We start from the raw sequence: 21270 nt of genomic DNA, 5'->3' as shown, positions 1-21270 counted from the left end.
CAGAAGAAGTTTAACTTACCTCCCCAGGCAGATCACATTCAAATCCATTCCTAGGCCCTTCAAATCCATTTCCCCCTTCTCTAATTTCTTGATGATTATGATTTCCATGAATGCACTGTGGGCATGAACTACACTGTTGGAAAAAGCCACTGGATATGTTAGCCTCTCTCTTGACCTGTTGCTCATGAGCCCTGATGCATGAGCCAGAATCTTAAGTCAGTATCTTTGAGTGAGGTCAACTAATATCATTTTATAAGATGCCATAAACTTAATAGTCAGGGGCGTACTCTACATGCAGGGATATAGCAAACAATCAGAAAAAAAATGGGAGGAAGTCGCATTTATCATGGGAATGTAAGCGTGTGATGGGCCACAGTTATGACCAGCCTTAGAGTATAAGGTTTACAGCAGCTCTGAACTCAATGCTGGTTCTACAAACAACAGGTTTCACCAGAGTGAATCACAGTTACCAACAGCTCCAGTGGGTTTTTGGTATAATTCAATTTCTGAAGCAAGTAAAATCAACATGTCTGAGTCCTCAGCAAAGTACCGATTGCTCAAATGAGTCATGCTTCCTAATATAGCTGGTGCTTTAGGAATACAGTAAAAATGAACTAGAAACTTGGTCTACACGCAAAAAGAAAAGGAGTACTTGTGGCACCTTAGAGACTAACCAATTTATTTGAGCATGAGCTTTCGTGAGCTACAGCTCACTTCATCGGATGCATACAGTACAGTATGCATCCGATGAAGTGAGCTGTAGCTCACGAAAGCTCATGCTCAAATAAATTGGTTAGTCTCTAAGGTGCCACAAGTACTCCTTTTCTTTTTGCGAATACAGACTAACACGGCTGTTACTCTGAAATTGGTCTACACGGATTTTTATAAAAACAAGGAGGAGTCCGGTGGCACCTTAAAGACTAACAGATTTATCTGGGCATAAGCTTTCGTGGATAAAAACCCACTTCTTCAGATGCATCATCAGGCTGTCAGATGCATTTCGTTTTTTACCCAAGAAAGCTTATGCCCAAATAAATCTGTTAGTCGTTAAGGTGCCACCAGACTCCTTGTTGTTTTGGTGGATACAGACTAACACGCTACCCCTCTGATACTTGGCACTGATTTTTATGTTCGCTTTTCTCATATAAACTACATGTAGGAAGTGTTCAAGATGTCTTGGGAATATCCATTCTAGATTGGAAAATGAATAAAGTCTCAGATTTCTTTGTTAATCCATGTGTGAAAAATGTAATCAAGAAATGTTCACTAACATCAGACAGACTGCTTTCCTGGGAGTTCATCCCTGTAGAATAATTAGTTTTGTTTTTTTTTTAAATGTAAATGTTTTGTTTTCTTTATTAACGGACAATTATAATACAAATCCCCCCCCCTCCCGCAATCCCTGTGTAATAAATATAGGGCCCAGACTGTGAACCTCCTCCTTAACACTGGTGAGATGTTACTCACTTGAGAAATCCCAGGGAAGTCAGTGACACTTTTTGAGTGAGTAACTAACTGTTCTCCAGTCAGCACTCATGGAAAGCATCACATTACATGTTATCAATCAATGCTGTTAACAGGTGCTACATGAAGCAACAGCAACACAATCCCCACTGCACACTAAGTCTCACCCGTGGGGGCCGGTGCTGAATCCTTGCTCGTGCCACTTTCTGCTTGTTAACTATGTTCATCAGTTTGACAGCATCAGCCCCCTTCACATACACCACTGGCCTCTTCAAAGGGTCTTCTGAGCCCTGGTTCAGCTAGAAGAGAACACAGTAAAATTCCATTAAATAGATTTATTTCAGACCAGCAATTCTCTTTTCAAGAGAAGGAGAGGAGACCATGGTAAATGAAGATAGCACTTGATACACCACCACTTGTCCTTTTATATGCATCCTTTCATCCGAGAATTTCAAAACACTTTACAAACATAAAATTAAGTTAAAAACTTGAGTTAAAATTAGGGCTGTCGATTAATCGTAGTTAACTCATGCAATTAACTCAAACAATTAATCACCATTTAAAAAATTTATCATGATTAATCACAGTTTTAGTTGTGCTGTTAAACAATAGAATACCAATTGAAATTTATTAAATATTTTTGGATGTTTTTCTACATATTCAAATATAATGATTTCAATTACAACACAGAATACAAAGTCTACAGTGCTCACTTTATATTATTATAAATATTTGCACTGTAAAAATGATAAAAGAAATAGTATTTTTCAATTCACCTCATACAAGTACTATAAGTGCAATCTCTTTATCGTGAAAGTGTGCAACTTACAAATGTAGATTTTTTTTGTTGCATAATTGCACTCAAAAACAAAACAATGTAAAACTTTAGCGCCTACAAGTCCACGCAGTCCTACTTCTTGTTCAGCCAATTGTTAAGACAAACAAGTTTGTTTACATTGACAGGAGATACTGCTGCTTGCTTCTTATTTACAATGTCACCTGAAAGTGAGAACAGGCGTTCACATGGCACTGTTGCAGCTGGCATCGCAAGATATTTACATGCCAGATGCGCTAAAGATTCGTATGTCTCTTCATGCTTCATCCACCATTCCAGGGGACAAACATCCATGCTGATAACTGGTTCTGCTCGATAATGATCCAAAGTAGTGCAGACTGATGCATGTTCATTTTCATCATCTGAGTCAGATGCCACCAGCAAAAGGTTGATTTTCTTTTTTAGTGGGTCTTGTTCTGTAGTTTCCACATCAGAATGTTGCTCTTTTAAGCCTACTGAAACATGCTCCACACCTAATCCCTCTCAGATTTTGGAAGGCACTTAAACCTTGCATTGAGTGCTGTTACTATCTTTAGAAATCTCACATTGGTATCTCTGCGTTTTGTCAAATCTGGAATGAAAGTGTTCTTGAAATGAATAACATGTGATGGGTCATCATCTGAGACTGCTATAACATAAAATATATGGTAGAATGTGGGTAAAACAGAGCAGGAGACATACAATTCTCCCCTAAGAGTTCAGTCACAAATTTAATTAATGCATTTTTTTTTTTAAACAAGCGTCATGGTGGTGAAGCATGAAGGGGAACACGAATGTTTAGCATACCTGGCACGTAAATACCTTGCAATGCCGACTACAAAAGTGCCATGCAAACGCCTGTTCTTGCTTTCAGGTGACGTAAATTAGAAGTGGGCAGCATTATCTCCTGTAAACGTAAACAAACTTGTCTGTCTGAGTGATTGGCTGAACAAGAAGTAGGACTGAGTGGACTTGTAGGCTCTAAAGTTTTACATTGTTTTGCTTTTTAATAGCTTTTTTATATACAAAATTCTACATTTGTAAGTTCAACTTTCATGATAAAGAGATTGCACTACAGTACGTGTAATGGGGGAACTGAAAAATACTATTTCTTTTGTTTATTACAGCACAAATATTTGTGATCAACAATACATATATACTGTACACTAATTGAAATTATAGAAAACATCCAAAAATATTTAAATAAATGGTATTCTATTATTGTTTAACAGTGTGATTAATTGCGCTATTCATTATTTTAATCGTGCAGTTAATTTTTTTTTTAATCACTTGACAGCCCTAGTTAAAACTGAATTAATTTTTCAGTTAAAAATCACAAAGTGAGGAAAGGTAAAAGTTAATCTCTTAACCGCAATTTTTACTCAGCTGCAATATGTATGTTTTAATTGTGCATATTTTAGCATAATAATACATTAAACTTCATGCTTAAGAACAAGAATAGAAATACTTTGTATGTTCCAAAAATATTAACTTGGCTGCAGTGTACATTTTCAAACCTTTTGTGGTTTTTAAACTATATAGTTTTAATGTTATACTAACAATTTTTGTATTTACATTTCCTTGGCTTTCTACAACAATTGAGGACTTTTGAGCTTGTAGAACAGGGGTGGGCAAACTACAGCTCGCGGGATTGCCACTGGCTGGGAATGGGGAACCACGGCCAATGGGAGCTTCAGGGGAAGGAGCCGCAGGGGAGGGTAGCACGTGGAGCCCTCTGCCTGCCTCCTCCCACCAGGGGACGCAGGGGCTTGGTGCCAGCCGCTTCCGGGAGCGGTGTGGGGCCAGGGCAGGCAGGGAGCCTGCCTTAGCCCCGCGGTGCATTGCTGCCACTCTAGAGCTGCTCCAGGTAAGCGGCACCGTGCCAGAGCTCACACCCCGAACCTCTCCTGCACCCCAACCCCCTGCCCTGAGGCCCCTCCTGCACTCCCCACCCCCTCCCTGCACCCCAACCCCCTGCCCTGAGCCCCCTCCTGCACCCCGCACCCCTCCTGCACCCCAACCCCTTGCCCTGAGCCCCTTCCTGCACACTGCACACCCTCCCACACCCCACACTCCCTCCTGCACCCCAACCTCCTGCCCTCGCCCTACATTCATGGCCCTGCAAGCAATTTCCCCACCCAGATGTGGCCCTCGGGCCAAAACATTTGCCCACCTCTGCTGTAGAACATTTATGCAGCACGCATTTCATCAGCAAAATTCAAGTTCCTAGCTTGTGAGCCCTTTGACTTATGAGCTAATAAGTTCTTCTGTCTTCAGCAGCAGAGCTTGTAAACTCACTGATACAGTTATTTGGCTTCTAATGCTTATTTGAACCAACAGGTACACACTTGGGTCTTAATCTGCAAAGAATTATGCACGTGTGTAGTCAATTTGAATTTACCATATATGTCTTCATGTAATGGAGAAATCCTCTGTAATGCAGAGACTAACTTGAAGTGTCAACCATAGCCACAAGCATAGCTGAAACTCAGAATTTTGGCATATAAACTGCTTCCCCTATAAGTGTCCTGGGACCACTGCACAGACCTACTTGAGTACTAAAGTACCCAACCTTAGCAACTTCTAAGCATATATTATGTAACAGAGTGGGAAAAAAATCCAGACTAAAGGATTCCTGTTACAAGATAACATATATGCAGTACATTCAAACGGTCTAATCTGACACAGAACCATCATGGGATAGGTAAAGGCACAAGGCCTGACTGGAAGCGGACAGAGATGCAGCTATCCTTGTAACTGCTATACCCTTACACACTTATTTTCCCCTCAAAGGAAATTTTCTGGGCCTGACTCACCCTGGAAATTGTCCCCTAGGACTTCAAGTACTCTGTTGAAATTTGAAGATGAGGGAACAAAATCTATAACACTGATTCTCAGCCGGAGGGTCATGACCCTCAGAAAGCCTCAAACAGGTCAAGAGGTTATAGCCATCCTCCATTTTTTTTATGACTAGATGGGAGAGGGTCCCACAACTTTTTTCTGTTATAACAAGGGGTCACAGTCCAGATAGGTCAGGTGTTCCCAGCCTATTCCACGGTCATGTAGCCTAGTGCCAGGGAGAAGCACTCTTGTGACAAATCATACATCAAGGAGAACACTTGCTTTGCCTTGAGGGATGACAAGCAGTTTGGTCTCAGAACCTGTGACTTTTGCTCATTGGTACAAAATCAACGTGGTCCTCAGGCATAAAAAGCTTGCTAATGTCTTCAAGGACTTCACCAAACTGCTTCTAGCCATCCAACAATGCCTGGGACAGGAAAGCCCTGGAGGTGATCACCACCTCCCATGACAGCAATCATATATGTTTTCTAGCTATAGTAATACCAAGGAGAACAAAAACCATGTTCTAGAACAAAAGGAGTCTCATATACATGAAGGGTATCCTCATGAAAGGATAGGCAAACTCAGAGTGATAACCATCCCAAAATCTCCACTTACAGGATTTTAGTTCAGGGTCTTAACCTGTGTCAGGAGGTGACACAGAAATGGCTACATGCGGAGCTGCACAGGCCAAATCGTAGTTCCCTTTAAGTGACGGCTGGGAGCAGGAGGTAAGCTTGTAACAAATCGTGGGACAGAAAAAAATGGGGCCATTCTCTTCTATACATAATGTGCAGGCTGTGGCAGAATAAATTGACTGATCAACTTAGCAGGTGTTTGTCTGCACAGCAGGATTCTTTGTTTAGAGTTTGCAGGCTCTGAAATTGAGAGCTTATCCATTAAATCTAGGCTTGTAGGATATGATCAAAGGAAGCCTTAGGGTAGGAAAAAAGGCTTGCAGGAAGCCCTCCTTTTTCTTTTCTGGGGGGGGATGGAAGAGGGAGTTCTCGTCCTTAGATTACTCTTGCAAACCTGGGTCTTGGCTTTTAGTCAGGACAAGGAGGCTTTAGATGTGAAGGCACTGGATGCAGCAGCTGAGGGTGTCAAAGTCCCTTTTAAGTAACCATTGTAAATGCATTTTTTCACTAAGGATCTCTGAGACCACTGTATGGGCAAAGCCAAAATTATCCCACTTTTCGTTGATTTAAAAAACAACAAGTAGTGTAGCATATATGCTGGTATGTTTCCACTAAGCATTTTGTACTCACTACCTCTTCCAAAGAGGTTAGAACTGAAAAGGATATATCGTCCTTGCTTTCCTTTTTCGTAAGAGAGGAATACTAGCAGGGAAGTCAGGGCACTGAGTTCTCTCTTAATGCCAACACCTTATCTACTTTCAGGACAAGTTAATTAAATAACCCTTATGCCAAGCGCTCCAGATTCTGAGCCCAAGTCTGCAGGAGAATAGTCAGAGGAAGAAGGGGATTCATTTTTCTACAAAGACGACTACTTATCTGGAGGCTCTCAGAAGCTTTCCTATAAAATTTATCAGGACATCTTGGAAGCCACCTTTTTCCTAGGAGAGTAGCTCAAGGAGGACAGGGAAAAATTTGTGGGGGTCACTTGGATCCATGCTCAGGACCTATTCCCAGAGATCACCAGAGTAGCTTGATAAGAAAATTGGTGGCTCAACAAAGAAGTGGCAGGTGCAGACTCATCCTATAATATCTTTAAAGCACTGACCAGGGGCTGTAACGTGACCACACATGAAGCACCACATTAAGGAAACCAGTGTCTTCAGGTGGAGTGATATCCCTGAAAGGAACGATTCCAAGGCACTGGTGGTTGTCAAGGGTGGTAGTACTGAATCTGGTGATGGGCATTTGGGGCAGTGGATTTGATGGCCCAGCCATCATGCAAGCATAGGGCAGACTCCCCCTGAGCAGATTCTGACCACACGTCCAGCGGGCCCTAGCTCTGCCCATGTCTGGATATTGTTCCACTTTTCCTGGACCTGACTGCTCCCTTGCCTGCAGTGAGGGGAGCAGCATGCAGTGAAGCACTGACTTCAGTCCATCACCCACCCCTGCAGGACCCTTCCTGGTCAGCAGTGACCTCCCACAGGGCCGTTGCTCGCTATTTTTGTACTACCATGTCTGCATCCAGGTGACACCACTACCCCTGCTGGCCCAGAAACAGACTAACGATGGGGAAAAACGAGAATATCAGGAGAATAGAGAAAGGAGGGCTGTCAACAGAACCTATGGGTGCGGGGCTAAACCCTCAAGATCAGAGCAGAGCTAGTGAGAAGCTGTATCCTGTGGCACGGAAGCAGCAGACTGGGACTATGAGGAGGCAGCTGGAAGGTTTATATAGGGAGAGCAGTTTAGGCACCAACATTCTGAGGGTTTCACTTGCTCCTGTGGCCAGTGAGTTTCCACAGTAGAGGATTCCTTCCATGTGTGAAAATCAAGATTTACTCATGCAAGTAAATGTTGCAGAATTAGGACCTAAGTTACATGTAAGTGATCTGTTTTAAGATTTTACACCTCCACTTGCAGATAGTCTCTAATATACATGCTCTGTACTCAATTTTCAAACACGTTTCTTCCAGAGTTGAACCAAGTTCTTTCAAACCTAATCATGCAGGCTTTTATCCATGAGGACTATACACAGGCCCAATTTAAACTTTCATACTTGAGCTATTTTTGTCGTAGCCCTGTTCAAAAAAAGCATAGTTAGAATTTTTTTCCACACTTGTAAAAGTATTTTCCTGCTCCCATAACTCAGAACTGGCTGAAGAGATTTTGCTCAAACTTCCGACAAAAACACAACCCCACCCTCCCAAAGTGAATAAAAGTGACACACTCAAAACCAACTCCTCTAGTAAGAGGCAAAGCCTGGAAAATGTCAGTCCAAAAAGTGAGAAAACAGGGGCATAAAACAGAAAACATTTTGCAACCTGAACTGCAGTGGCTGCTGCTAGCGGGCACTACACTGAAGCATCCCTTCCACCCTGTACATCAAATGCTCTCCCTTTGAGATGAGGGGGGTGAAGGGAGCATCCTAGACAACACAGCAATGGATTACAACAGTGTCTCAAAAAAAGGAGTGAAAAGGCTGAGGTGGTATTTAGTGCGTGTGTATGCTGGGCAAAGGGGAGTACTCACCTCCCCGCTTTCCTGGGACCTCACCCCCTCGACCGGAAAAAGAGTAAATAGAAATGCAGCAGATTAAAAAGTAGGAAACAAGACAGACCTCTCTGGCTTTACCATTCCCCATCACCCTCAGTCAGGGTACTTGCTTGAAGAGTGGGAGGGAAAATCCCAAACACCACATCCCCAGAGAGAAGAGCAGGTGTGTCTATTGTAGGACAGCTCTATTATGAGAGCAAAGAACACAGCTCACGATTCAGAGAGTTTGGTGTACAGCAGCCCTAACAGTGAGGGTAAAGCTCATAGAGACTGGGATAAACCTGGGCTCCCTGCTTTGTACCTGGTCAATGGCATCTGGGTTTTCAGACACATCAAAGATGACAGCTGTGGCTCCTCGCTGCACTGCCCGCTTTGCCTGCAATGAGAAAAAGATAATGCCCCTTTAACACCTCCCAAAAGGGAAATGTCCCCTCTGCCCCCTAACTCTTCCCATCCCAGCAACCAGTGCCACTGCTAGGCATAAGCAGACTAAGCATGCTTAGGGCCCTGAGCAGCTCAGGGGGCTCTCTATTTGCTTTCTTAGTGTGTGTGTATGGGTGTGGGGGGGTTATTCCTGCTTTGGGCCCCCAAGGGGCTAGCACTGCCTCTGCCAACAGCATAGGCAGCCTACCCTTTCCCACTTTCACATGCGGGGCAGGAAGTAAACATGATTTAAATGTTTTTATTTCCATATAATCAATTCAGAAGGCAACTGCAAATGCAGGGATAACTGAATCTCTAGTGCAGGGAGGAGCCAACCACTCCAGGGCATCCATGGTGCCCTTCCCAGCCCCACTCATGCTCCTTTTGAGTAAGTTAATAGTCTCAGATGAAATTTAAACTTTTTAAAAAACATTTCTTAGAACTGAAAAAATTAAGTAACCTGGAGAGAAGCCCCCTCCACAGACCACATAGGAGGGAGGGAGTGCTGTGGGGCTCCAGGAGAAAACCTTTTCTGCAGTGAGGAAGAGGGAAAAGTGTTCACCTTTGGCAGGTCTATAAGGAGACAGGGACATTACACATGTCACCTTTAAAGTCTCCTAAATCCATTCTCTCTCTGCAGTTGTGCCAAATTCTGTCCAGTGAGTGTGTATTCCTCAGATGTTTTGAAAGGACAGTGCTATGTCTGTCCACTAGAGGTCAGTCTTACTGCATGCAGCATCTCCACCCACAGAAGATCGATTCTATTTGATTTGTGAAGGGTTTATACCAAGGGACCATAATTCAGAACTGGAGTGACCAAGAGCCAGCCGAGGACACTGTATGTATTAAAATCCTCTGGGATAGTGAAATGGGAGCTGCAGGCACCTTTCACTGCAGCTTCTGTAAGTGTCTCTGCAACCTCGACTGAAATGCTGTCCTATAACTTCCTACAGCAAACAGTCATCACTGGATCTTCACAGCTAGCGCTACACCTCCCATTCAGGCATCCATGAAGGACTAGGTTTCCCCCGCTTCCTCCAGAAAACAACAACTGTCACGGTAACAGAGAGAAATCACAGGGCCCTGACCCTTTGTAGAGAGACCAACGCAGCAGGTGTTCAAATCCAACAGGAAATAAACAGATGGTACAAACATGCCTTTTATGGAGTAATACTGAGGTTTTACTACATGAAAAAAATTGGCTGCAAGCGTGAAGGACTAACTGGTCATTTTCTCTGCTCCATTCTCTCTTTATTGTGTTTTCATTTAAAACCTAATAAAACACATCAGACAGCACCTGAGGGAAACGAGCTCCCAAGAAAGGGTCTCTGCCTCAGCCCAGCAAATATTTATCTCCTTTGAAGTCAGAACACCTGGCTAATCGCTAATAGCTGTTGGGAATGAAGAGCAAAAAGGAATCTGATCTAGTAACGCTCTTCTTCTTTGCCATGGAGATGTGCCAGTGAAGTGGCAATTCACCCAGGATTGCCCAGAAGGGTTCTCTCACAGATGCCCAGCACTTGCTCAAGTGTTTCAGGGATGTAGACTTTAGAGCCTATTAGAAAACAGTTCTTTCTCAGTGTGCAGGGGTCACATGTGAAGAGCTTTTGATCTCTGGAGATTATTATACTTTTGAAGTGTGTCTGGGTTTGGTTCATTTTGCATAGAATGGTGAACAAGCAGGTTTACAGTAGGTAACCCAATAAATTACCAAAAACAAAGTTTGGTCACTTATCACTGTCTTGTAGCACAGAATCATAGAAGTTAGAAGCCACTTTGACTCTGAAAGAGAGCATCCACCCAGAGGTTTCATGCAGTTTAATTAATCCACTTTAAATTCACTGCTTTAGCTCATTTGAATTAAATTTCCTGAGGTCCCCGTGTAGACAAGATCTTATCCATAGGTTCTTCTTTTAGTTATAAGGAGTACTCTGCAGACTTGAGAAATGTATAATTATTTGATCCTGAGACTCATTAGGTACAATTTTGGGTTGCTGCATCTTGACTTTTTCTCCCCCGGTACATGCTAAAGAACAAAAAGGCCCAGTAGCTCTTGAATGTCAAACTCTTACGCCTATATTTTCTGTACGCTGAAGATGACAAAGAACCACAATGCCTCCAGCTACTAGCATCTGAGTACCTGTGGGGCACCACACACCCTTGTGGCATATTTCCAGATAGCATGTTACAATATCTACTGCATGTTGCAGCATTAGCGCACCACTGTAATAGCAAGCTCCTCTTCCACAGACAAATGAGAGGCTCAGCACAGCACCACTGGTATCGTCTAGGCTGGCTGGCATGAGACTTGGGGGAACCAAGGGATGTTACAGCTATGTGAAGAGTAAAAGCTGAGAAACGCTGCTGTATTAGTCCACAAAGCAGCACCTACTTATAGAGCTGCTGAGCAATGGTATCATAAGTCCAACCACTTTGCCAGGAAAAAGATTAGAACAGCCGACATCCTGACTTGAGTGCCCCGACCCCACATCCAACTTCTCTGCATAAACTTTAATGCACTCAGCTCATTAAAGAAAGTGAGTCCCAGGAATATATTACAATACCAGCTTTAATTCCTAACCTTAATAGTGGTATCAGGGGCATAAGTAACATAGGACCACGGCCCTGGTCCAGGAGATATAGCAAAGCTTTTGATACAGTCTCCCACAGAATTCTTGCCAGCAAGTTAAAAAAGTATGGATTGGATGGATGGACTATAAAGGGGATAGAAAGTTGGCTAGATTGTCAGGCTCAATGGGTAGTGATCAATGGCTTGATATCTAGTTGGCAGCCAGTATCAAGCGAAGTGCCCCAGGGGTTGGTCCTGGGGCCAGTTTATTCAACATCTTTATTAATGATCTGGATGATAGGATTAACTGCACCCTTAGCAAGTTCGCAGAGGACACTAAACTGGGGGGAGATGTAGATACGATGGAGGGTAGGGATAGGGTCCAGAGTGACCTAGACAAATTGGAGGTTTGGGCCAAAAAGAAATCTGATGAAGTTCAACAAGGACAAGTGCAGAGTTCTGTATTAGGATGGAAGAATCCCATGCACTGCTACAGGCTGGGGACCGACTGGCTAAGCAGCAGTTCTGCAGAAAAAGACCTGGGGATTACAGTGGACGAGAAGCTGGATACGAGTCAGCAGTGTGCTCTTGTTGCCAAGAAGGCCAATGGCATATTGGGCTGCATTAGTAAGAGCATTGCCAGCAGATCAAGGGAAGTGATTATTCCCCTCTATTCAGCACTAGTGAGGCCACACCTGGAGTACTGCGTCCAGTTTTGGTCCCCCCACTACAGAAGGGATGTGGACAAATTGGAGAGAGTCCAGCGGAGGGCAACGAAAATGATCAGGGGGCTGGGGCACATGACTTACGAGGAGAGGCTGAGGGAACTGGGGTTATTTAGTCTGCAGAAGAGAAGAGTGAAGGAGGATTTAATAGCAGCCTTCAACTACCTGAATGGGGGTTCCAAAGACGATGGAGCTAGACTGTTCTCAGTGGTGTCAGATGACAGAACAAGAAGCAATGGTCTCAAGTTGCAGTGGGGGAGATTTAGGTTGGATATTAGGAAACACTATTTCACTAGGAGGGTGGTGAAGCACTGGAATGTGTTACCTAGGGAGGTGGTGGAATCTCCATCCTTAGAGGTTTTTAAGGCCCGGCTTGGCAAAGCCCTAGCTGCGATGATTTAGTTGGTGTTGGTCCTGCTTTGAGCAGGGGGTTGGACTAGATGACCTCCTGAGATCTCTTCCAACCCTAATGTTCTATGATTCTGTATTAACACATTTTATATGCACTAAGCATTAGAGAGTCTTGATAGCACACAACATTGCATTGCAAAAGCAGCAGAAGAAAGCAGGCCCACTGGTCCCAGTAAAATACAAAATGTAGGATATTATACCACAGAGATCTGGTTGTAGACAAGCCAATCATGGAAACTGGGGTTAAAGAAATGCCACTACCCCTTTCTGCAGCAAACTTGCTTGGCTAGTTTCACTTTAACCAATTACACCCAGGCAAGGCAGGATTTTGCTAGGCCCCAGGCAAAGGCAGAAAAGTCAACTTTACTTTTAATTCTCACTTGTCACTTTTTCCCTTTCTCCACCCTTGTTATTCCTATTTCCATAAAGCTGGCCACCCAAGCACAAGGCTAACAAGCATGCTGGTCAGCTACTGTTCCCCGAAGCATGAGTCAAAAGTATGACACAAGTAACCCTCCATCAGTCTACGGACTGGGGATTGGAAGCCCTGTCTCAAAAAGTGCCCTGTTTTCAAACTGAAACTTTTCATTCCAAAGGAAATTACATCTCTCTCTCTCTCATGGGCGGTGAGTTCTATGGGCCCATGGTGCCCAGGCACCAGGAATATTCCTGTCCCAGGGGCCTGGCTCCAGCAAGAATATTCCTGTCCCAGGGCCCCACCTCCCCTGCTCACACACACTCCCCCCACGCTTCCCCCCGGCCCCACCTGCCGCCCCCAGGGGATTTAAAACAGCCCAGGGGCTCCCACCGCCACCCAGCAGCACAGTGGGGCTGAGCGGCTTCCTGCGCGCTCGTTCCACGTGGCTGCCAGCAGGTCCTTGCAGCCCGTGTGAGGGGGTTGTGCCGCTGCGCGCTGCCCCCACCCCAAACGCCCCTGCGGCCAATGGGAAGCTGCAGGGGCGGTGCCTGGAGATAGCAGCATGAGGAGACCCCCCGGCCTGCCCCGCCTAGGAGCCGCTGCCGGAGAGGGTGCCCCAGGTAAGCATCGAACCCCCCCATCCACTTCCAGAGCCTACACCCACACCCCCTCTGCAAACACACCTTTCAGCCCCCAGATTTCCTCCTGCACCCCCACCCCCGCACACTCTCTCACCCCCAAACTCCCTCCCAGAGCCTGCACCCCTCACCCCTCCTGCACCCCGCCCCCTGCCCAGAGCCTGCACCCAGCACCCAAACTCATTCCCAGAGCCTGCACTTCAGACCCCCTCCCCCACCCAAACTCACTCCCAGAGCCTGACCTGACCCCTTCTACACCCAAATTCCCTTCCAGAGCCTGCACCCCTCCTGCACCCCAATCCCCTGCCCCAGCCCAGAGCCTGCACCCAAACTCCATCCCAGACCCCGTCCCCCACCAAACTCCCTCTCAGAGCCAGAGCCCTCACACCCCCTGCACCCAAACTCCCTCCCAGAGCCTGACATCTCACCTTTTCTGCACCCGAACTCCCTCCCAGAGCCTTAGGCAGGTGTGTGTGGGAGTTTGCAGGGGGGGGGGTTCTGGGCACCCCCAAAATTTCTACAAACCTGCCACCCCTGCTCTCTCTCACACACACCCTCACACACACACCCACACACACTAAAGGCTGAAAAGGTGAGGGGCAGCACAGTCACTTCAAAGACTGGGGATTGTTTTCTTTGCCTGCGTTTAGATTCTGATCCTAAGGGTGAAAACAGACCCAATGTATGAACTAAGCTATTACAGACTCTGACTCATTACATCTCCACAGACACTAAAATCAAGTCTCTGACCAAGTTACCAACTTAATAGAAAAACAAGAAGCAGATTAGAAAAAGGGGCTCTCCTCAGAGTAAATATAAAGTGTAATTCAGTTCAACAGTGAGATATGAAAGCTTCAGATGTGGAGATATAAGTGGGTGTTAGAGCGGACTTGGATGGGGGCAGAGTGCTTTTACACATACAATACACATGCATACACTATGGATCCCATTCCAGCATTCTGCTCAACTCCACTCTCCATAATTTAGTTGTAGCTTGGCCTGACCTTCCAGGTTTCCCTGGCAAGAGATCAAAGAGTGGAAGCCACAAACACACCACAGAATGCAGTCTCTCTCTCTCTTCCCCCGCCTCCACCGCAGCCTCTCCCCTTCTGGTCCCTTTCCTTCCCCCGCCCCTAGTTTTTAAAACCACAGCACTTTGTTGAGAAGCAAGCGAGTGTGAGCAGGCTGGGGCCTGAACACAGGCATATTCTTCATCTGATTTTCAGCTCTTTCCCTTAGCTCTGTGAAGGTAACTAAGCAAGAGAAACCTTCGCACCTGCACTGCAGGAGAGGGAGGAGCAGGCAGCTGCATGTCTTCCACCCCACAATAATAAAGAGAACTCTTTAAAGTTGTGGGGCAAAGCCTCATTGCTTCCACAAAGGCCTCTCTTCCCCCCTCCTAAAAACATCTTGATGGATAATTAAAGTCATTAAACCTTTGAAAGTTTCCTATCTGCTGCTTACTCAGAGCCCTCCTGCTTACTGAAGATGCAATTTAAGCCTCACTTAAGAAGATACTACTTCATAAAGTGCCTTTCAGCATTAAAAATAAATAAAATATCAGTTAATGTTTGAAGAGTACTTGCTACTCTCAAAAAAAAAAATGTAGCAGCCAAAATGTAAACCAAGAAGAAAGGTACAAGCTCAAAAGGTAGGAGGTTACTACACAGAAGTTATAACATGCAGAGTCAAACAGCAACACATTTCCTTAAGTCTCAGTTCCCACACAAATGACTTTGGCAGAGTAAAGCTCCGTTGCAGATACATATCAACCTATACTGCTTTTCAAGAGCGTTAGAGTCAAAAACAAGAAAGAAATGGCCCCCCCCCTCCTCTTCCCAAAAGTTAGAACCTTCAGAAACAGAATTATTGTTGTAGTTGTCACACAAGGTACCAAACTACCTTAACTCTCCCTTGTAGAGCGGGCAGCCTCCCATGTTCCTTTATCTGCATGGGGAGTGTGAAAAACATATACCACAGAAACTGGACTAAGATCTGGTTATCATACATGTCTGCCATAAGGAGTGTGATACCTGGCACCATTCTAACTTTTGCCCTTTTTAAAAAAGTGCTCTAATTTAATTATTTGAGCATTTGCGTGATTGCATATAGAGATATGCTAGCTCTGTGTATAATATTTGGGTACTTGGCAGCCACGTGGAATCATAGCTCCTTTCAGGCTTAAGCCCTAGGCACCTGAGATGCTGACTACTCTCTGCTCCTGGTAGGAATGGGCATTTAATGAAGACTAGGGAATGATTGCCTTCAGCATGCTGTGTGTCTAATCAGGAATCTGTAAAGTTCTACATCTCACTCTAATAAATAAAACCATAAACATCACAGTCATCATATGAATAAGATTTAGGAATTCTCTACCTGGCAAAGTCAGGTCACTTGGTGTCTTGCTTGACAAACTGAACCTTAATTCCACCATTTCGTGGGATTCAAACATTTTTTGGGAAGGGAAGGGAGAAGGGAAACGGGACATTATTTGGGTCTTTTTTTTAAATTTTTTTTTTAACTCCAATATTCTTGTAAGATAATATACATTCACACAACTGGTTTGGGCTTGCAACCCTAACTCCACCATAAAACTTAGTTGTGGGTGTGGAAATTGCCTTAGCATCATTAAAAAAACCCACCAAGGCCCACTGGACAGGAGCCATTTCCAGCAAACCCAAGAAAGCTGACAAGAGCGGAGGCCTAACCCAGCAAACATCTGAGATAGAGAGGGTGAGGAAGTGAGGCAGAAGTCTCCTCTTCACCACAGTTCCTACCTTCCGTTCTTTGGCAGAGTCTCATCTCCAGAAAATCTCTGTAGGCCCTTGGATCAAAGTTGGCAGACCCTGGAATCTGTGGAAGGGCAGGGCCGTCCGTACAGAGGCCCTGTACTCCTGCCACTGGCTCTGACCACTAGTCACACTCAAGTCCCTGATGCTGGCTGACTTGGGTCCCAAAAAGGGGAGTGTGCAGAACAGTAGATATAGCCTGCAAGCTGGCATTACTTTTCCCAGGAACTTCCACAGAGCTTGAAAGGGGGTAATATGCCTGCTCTCCAATCCTGTCACCCCTATCTCTACCCGTCCCCAGCACTGACCCTAGTCCACATTGAGGAGGAGGCCTCTATAAGGTCCGGGCTGGAATGCTGCTGCAAAAGGAGCTGAAGTCCTGCACATGGATTAAGAGGGGTGTAATGTGGCATGTGATAATTTTCTTGTTACATTCACATACAGCAAGTGCATTTCTATACACCATCTTAGTTGAGTAGGGCACAGTCATACCTCAGGATGGGATCCAGAAGCTTGGACCATTTACATAGCGGTCCTGTGCTTGTCCTATACCTGTATAAATTAAGTTGACTGTACTGAAATCACTGGACTCTAATTTTCCCCTCTTGTTGACACTTCAATTAATTGTACTAACGCAGCCCCAGTGAGGAAGAGGAAGTCAGAACCCAGGTATAGAGGAAAAACCTTTAGGTCTGATATTCAGAGATGCCAAGTACTTATGGCCACTCTCTGCCCAGTTGGTTTCAGCAGAGTCCCATTTATAACTCTGTTTATTGATCACAAGTTCACACAATGAATAGGGCAGAGGTAGCAGACAGCACCTCTGATAGTCACAGGTGACATCAATCTGCCATGCAGAAATAGCTTACACCGGGGTAGTCAATAGGCAGACCATGGGCCAAATCCATATCGCCAGACGCTGCTGAATGGACCCTGAAATCTTTTTATTTACTTACCACCATTATTGTTGTTTTTTATTTTCTTGACCAAGAAATTTGGACCTTGACAAAAATAATTGACTACCCGTGGCCTACACTTTGCACAATCTGACTGGGAAAAGCATGATCTTTGGGAGTAGAGAAGGTAGAGTGCAAGTTTGTGGCCATTCACAGCACTGTAATATTACAGAGTGATTCAGGCAGGGTGAACAGCCTGCTAAGGAAGGAAAAAAACCTATCCTGTTAATTAGCAATAATTGCAAGGGAAATGCAGACGACATTGTTCACAAGAGTTTAATGATGATTTTCTAGCAATGTCATGAAGCTTCTGCCAGCAGTGAGTGATATAGGTTGCATTCCAACATCCATCCTAACCCTTCTTTTTTCAGCTGCTTATAAACAGATTCAACAAATTCCATTTGGACTGAAATTTTCTCTATGCTTCGTTCCAACCCCCAAGAGTTTTTCTGAAAGTATGAGCAAAATCAGTGCAGCTATTCTGCACTGTGACAGTGTGTAAGCCCCTCTTCCCCTACCCCCCATACTTCCTGCTTTTCTGAGAAAATATTTGTATTCCTCATGAATTAAAAAAAAGTAAAAATGAACTAGTTTAGTACTTTCAATATTAGGACCATTTAAAGTGGCATTTTCACATCTGTACAGTAGATTCTTCTACTTGTTTTTTTGCCTTTGTTGAAGGCCATCAACAGCTCAATGGTTAAAGATGCCTCAGATAATGCCACTCCAGTTTAGCATGAGCCTGGCAATTGTGCACTGGAATTTAGCAGTACTTTTCTCCTGAAAAAGCACAAAAGAAAATTAAATGAAAAAATCCACAGTGTCTTGTTTGTTAATGGTACTATATAAAACACAATTATAGCTGGCAATCCTGGAAAGTTACGGGTGAGAAATCAAGCACTCAGATGTCAAATCGTAAAAGCTAAAGGTTCTACTGCAACCCATTAGAACTCATCTCATATGAAACCCAGACCAGTAAAAATGTGGCCATGTATCAATTAACTTAACAAAGCCAAATATACTCCAAAATAAAACCATCCTTTAGATCAGTGATACTCAGACCTCAGCGGTTCAGGAGCCAAATTAGCAAATCTCCATTACCCAGAAGAGCCATGGTAGCGTGAATTAATTGTTTCATTTATTATAGTACTTTATATATTTTAATTCCCCCAACAAATAAGTTTAACTTAGTGCAAGTTGATAACTTAATTGCTTAACAACATAGTAAAAGCATCCCAACTGGTTAATAATTAAATCACACAGTGTTTTAATATCTTGTGCTGCAAAGAGACACATTAAAGAGCCACTTGCGGCTTGCAAGCTGTAGTCTGAGTATCATTGCTCTAGGTTATCTAGTACATTCTTCCTGATTATTGCTGTATATTTAGGGTCAGATTCTGTTTTCAGTTACATTGGTGTAAATGCAGAGTAACTCCTTTGATTTAAGTGGAACTACTGTGAATTTACACGACTGTATCTCAACAGACTCCATACCTTAAAACTGTAAGATCCCTGGGACAAACCTCTTTATTCCTTTGTGTTAGGAAGAACACATTGTCAGCAAGTAAACAAATTGCTAACAACATTACCTAAGCCACTTTACACAGCTCTCTAATTTTCTATTCCTGTTTTCCATTGTAACTGAACATGGCAGCCCCTTTAAGGACACTCACTGCTGTCGAGTCACTCTGCCCTTTAAGGAAAGGGAATTGTAGGTGATTCAGTCTCCAGGCAGGGACTGATGGCAGGTGTACTCCTAGATGGGTCATACGACAGAGGTATCATTCTGCTTGGACTCAATAATAGGGAGGAACTGACAGGAGAACCAGCTGAGAAGAACCGGAGGAATAGCTGAGAGAAACCTGCAAGGAATGGGAGGGGCTGGGAAGCTCTCCAGTCATACAGCCCTGGTCTAGGACTGACTGACCCCACAGGAAGCGGACCAGAAAAGGAAGAAAAGTGGTTTGGAGTGAAGGGGACATGTTGCTCCACCATTCACACCTAGAACCCAGAGATGAGTGATGGGTCAGAATCCCCTAAGCTGCAGCAGCACCATCAAGAGGGACAAGCAGATGCCCCCAATAGAAGGAGAAAGAGATATTGTATCTGAGTGCCTAGTGAGGAGCCCGACAGGACTAAGTCCAACCAGGGTTGAAGGACCAGAGACAGCAGAGTGAGACTGTTTTGATTGGACTGGTGATTTTGTTGATCCCAGAAGGAGGGCAAGGGGAGCGAGCCACACGTTGTTTCAATATCTCGATACAGAACGGTTCACCTCTAGATGGCTGGTTTAAATCCAGCCCAATTTGGTAGTGAGTGAAACTTATTACCATCTGATGGTGGTTCAGTGCGCCATGTGAAGAGAGTTAATGGGTCTCAGTCCAGGTCCTGGTGAACAGAAATGCTGGTAGTGTGAAGACCAGACTAAAAAGACCTGATAATCAGTTCAGCATAATGTGTAGAAAGATTTTAAGCTGATCCTTAAAGAAGTTGGTAAATGTAACAGCTGCCCAAGGCAGCGTGACATTAGTTTTGTTAGAGTTGATCAGTAACTGTTTTTAGAAGGAACAGAAATAAGAGAAAGATGCCAAGGGCCAATGGAACAAAAAGAGGAATTAGATAGAATCTTCTAAGCTAAACAGTTAATATTCTACGTTTAGCTGAAGGATTAAAATTGGCAGTCCCAGATTCAAAGACGAATGTATGCAGAGGGTGAAGCGCATGTGTTGCGTAAACCTTTACAGTGGTCTTAAACCTTAGCTGCAAATGAAAGTCATCCTGGTCCAGTTGAGGTTTTAAAATGTTTTCATTCCCTTAGAAGATATCACACCATAGAACCCGGAGGGGACTGAAATAATGAAGGCATTTTAGAGTTCTGGGTCAGAGAGGCCTATTTGCTCTGAATCCCCCACTGGTGATCATCACTCAGAAGGATACAGAGGAAATAATCTTGTCAGGTTAAGATGGAGAGACATTACCAGACAGCTTAATCTAGAGGAAAGGAAGAAGTTGAGAAAAAAAGCACAAGACAGAAGTGTGGGGAGGGTCCCAGAAATTAGATCTTCAGTGTTACTGAATCTCCTCCCCAAATCTCCAATGCTTGGGAAACTTCCAGGAATATTTTTGGATGGGAAGGGAAACAGGGAAAGTGCTGCACACCCTGATTCAGCTGCGCCACCATAGCGTGTCTGGTGAAGAAGCGTTATGCCACTGGGAGACTGCTCTCCTGTCAGCATAATAACTCCACCTCCGCGAGGGGTGGAAGCTGCGTCAGTGGGAGAGCGTCTCGTGTCGACATAACGCCAGTGTGAACACAGCTTAAATCAATGTAACTTACATCACTCAGGAGGGTGTCTTTTTCACACCCCTGAGCAATGTAAATTACTCCAACTTAAGCGGTAGTGTAGACCAGCCCTAAGTTGCTAGCCTTAAGGAGGGGGGAGTCGGAGAGCGCAGGAGGGGTGTGATGCCTTTAGTGAGAAGACAGTCTCAATCTCAGCAGCAAGAGGACCTGCCAGAGAGTCCACTGGCTTCTTTTTAGGACTCAATCAAGTTCCATTAACTCCAATGCGATAGGACATAAGAAAGCAACAAAAAGCCTGTGACTGACCAACATCAGCACAGCACTCTGTATGAAGGCCCTAAAAGCTTGCAGGATATAAATAATTGATTATGTAAGAGGCAATCTCTGCGTTCCACCTTCTGGCGTGGCTTCACCCTACCAAGTATGTCTTTAATTATGCAACACTGGTGAAACCAAGTTAAGAAAAAAAGTTGCCTTATGGAGTCTCCATTAGAAATTATACCAACGCCACTAACCTTCATTCATTTAAGTCCCCAGTCAGACAAACTTTGATAGTCAAAACTTCCTCACATTATGCAGGTCATATTTGTATCACAGCTCAGGACACCCTGATCTGGAGAGCTGTAGGGAAATGAGCATGTTACAAATTGAGAGAGGGACTGAGTCCTGGGAACAGGAGGTAGGGCAAGCAAGGCAGATAGTTAATAGCTCTCTTTGTTTAGTC

At 44.4% G+C, this 21270-nt stretch overlaps 1 protein-coding gene across 2 annotated transcripts in view; it reads right to left on the bottom strand.

The window, feature by feature from the left end:
- ZNRF3 (zinc and ring finger 3) overlaps positions 1-21270 on the bottom strand; it is a 217491-nt gene that overhangs the window by 14936 nt on the left and 181285 nt on the right. The window contains exons 3-4 of one of the 2 annotated variants that reach the window (XM_074972553.1): positions 8615-8689; positions 1632-1763 (exon numbers count right to left, since the gene is read on the bottom strand). In XM_074972553.1, coding sequence (XP_074828654.1) covers positions 1632-1763; positions 8615-8689 — 207 coding nt within the window. The remainder of the gene's footprint in view (positions 1-1631; positions 1764-8614; positions 8690-21270) is intronic. The other variant, XM_074972554.1, reaches the window with a different exon arrangement.

Source organism: Natator depressus, chromosome 15, assembly GCF_965152275.1.
Source record: "Natator depressus isolate rNatDep1 chromosome 15, rNatDep2.hap1, whole genome shotgun sequence".
Taxonomy (NCBI): Eukaryota; Metazoa; Chordata; order Testudines; family Cheloniidae; genus Natator; species Natator depressus.
The sequence above is the reverse complement of the archived record's forward strand: the minus strand, read 5'-3'. Positions and strand labels throughout refer to the sequence as shown.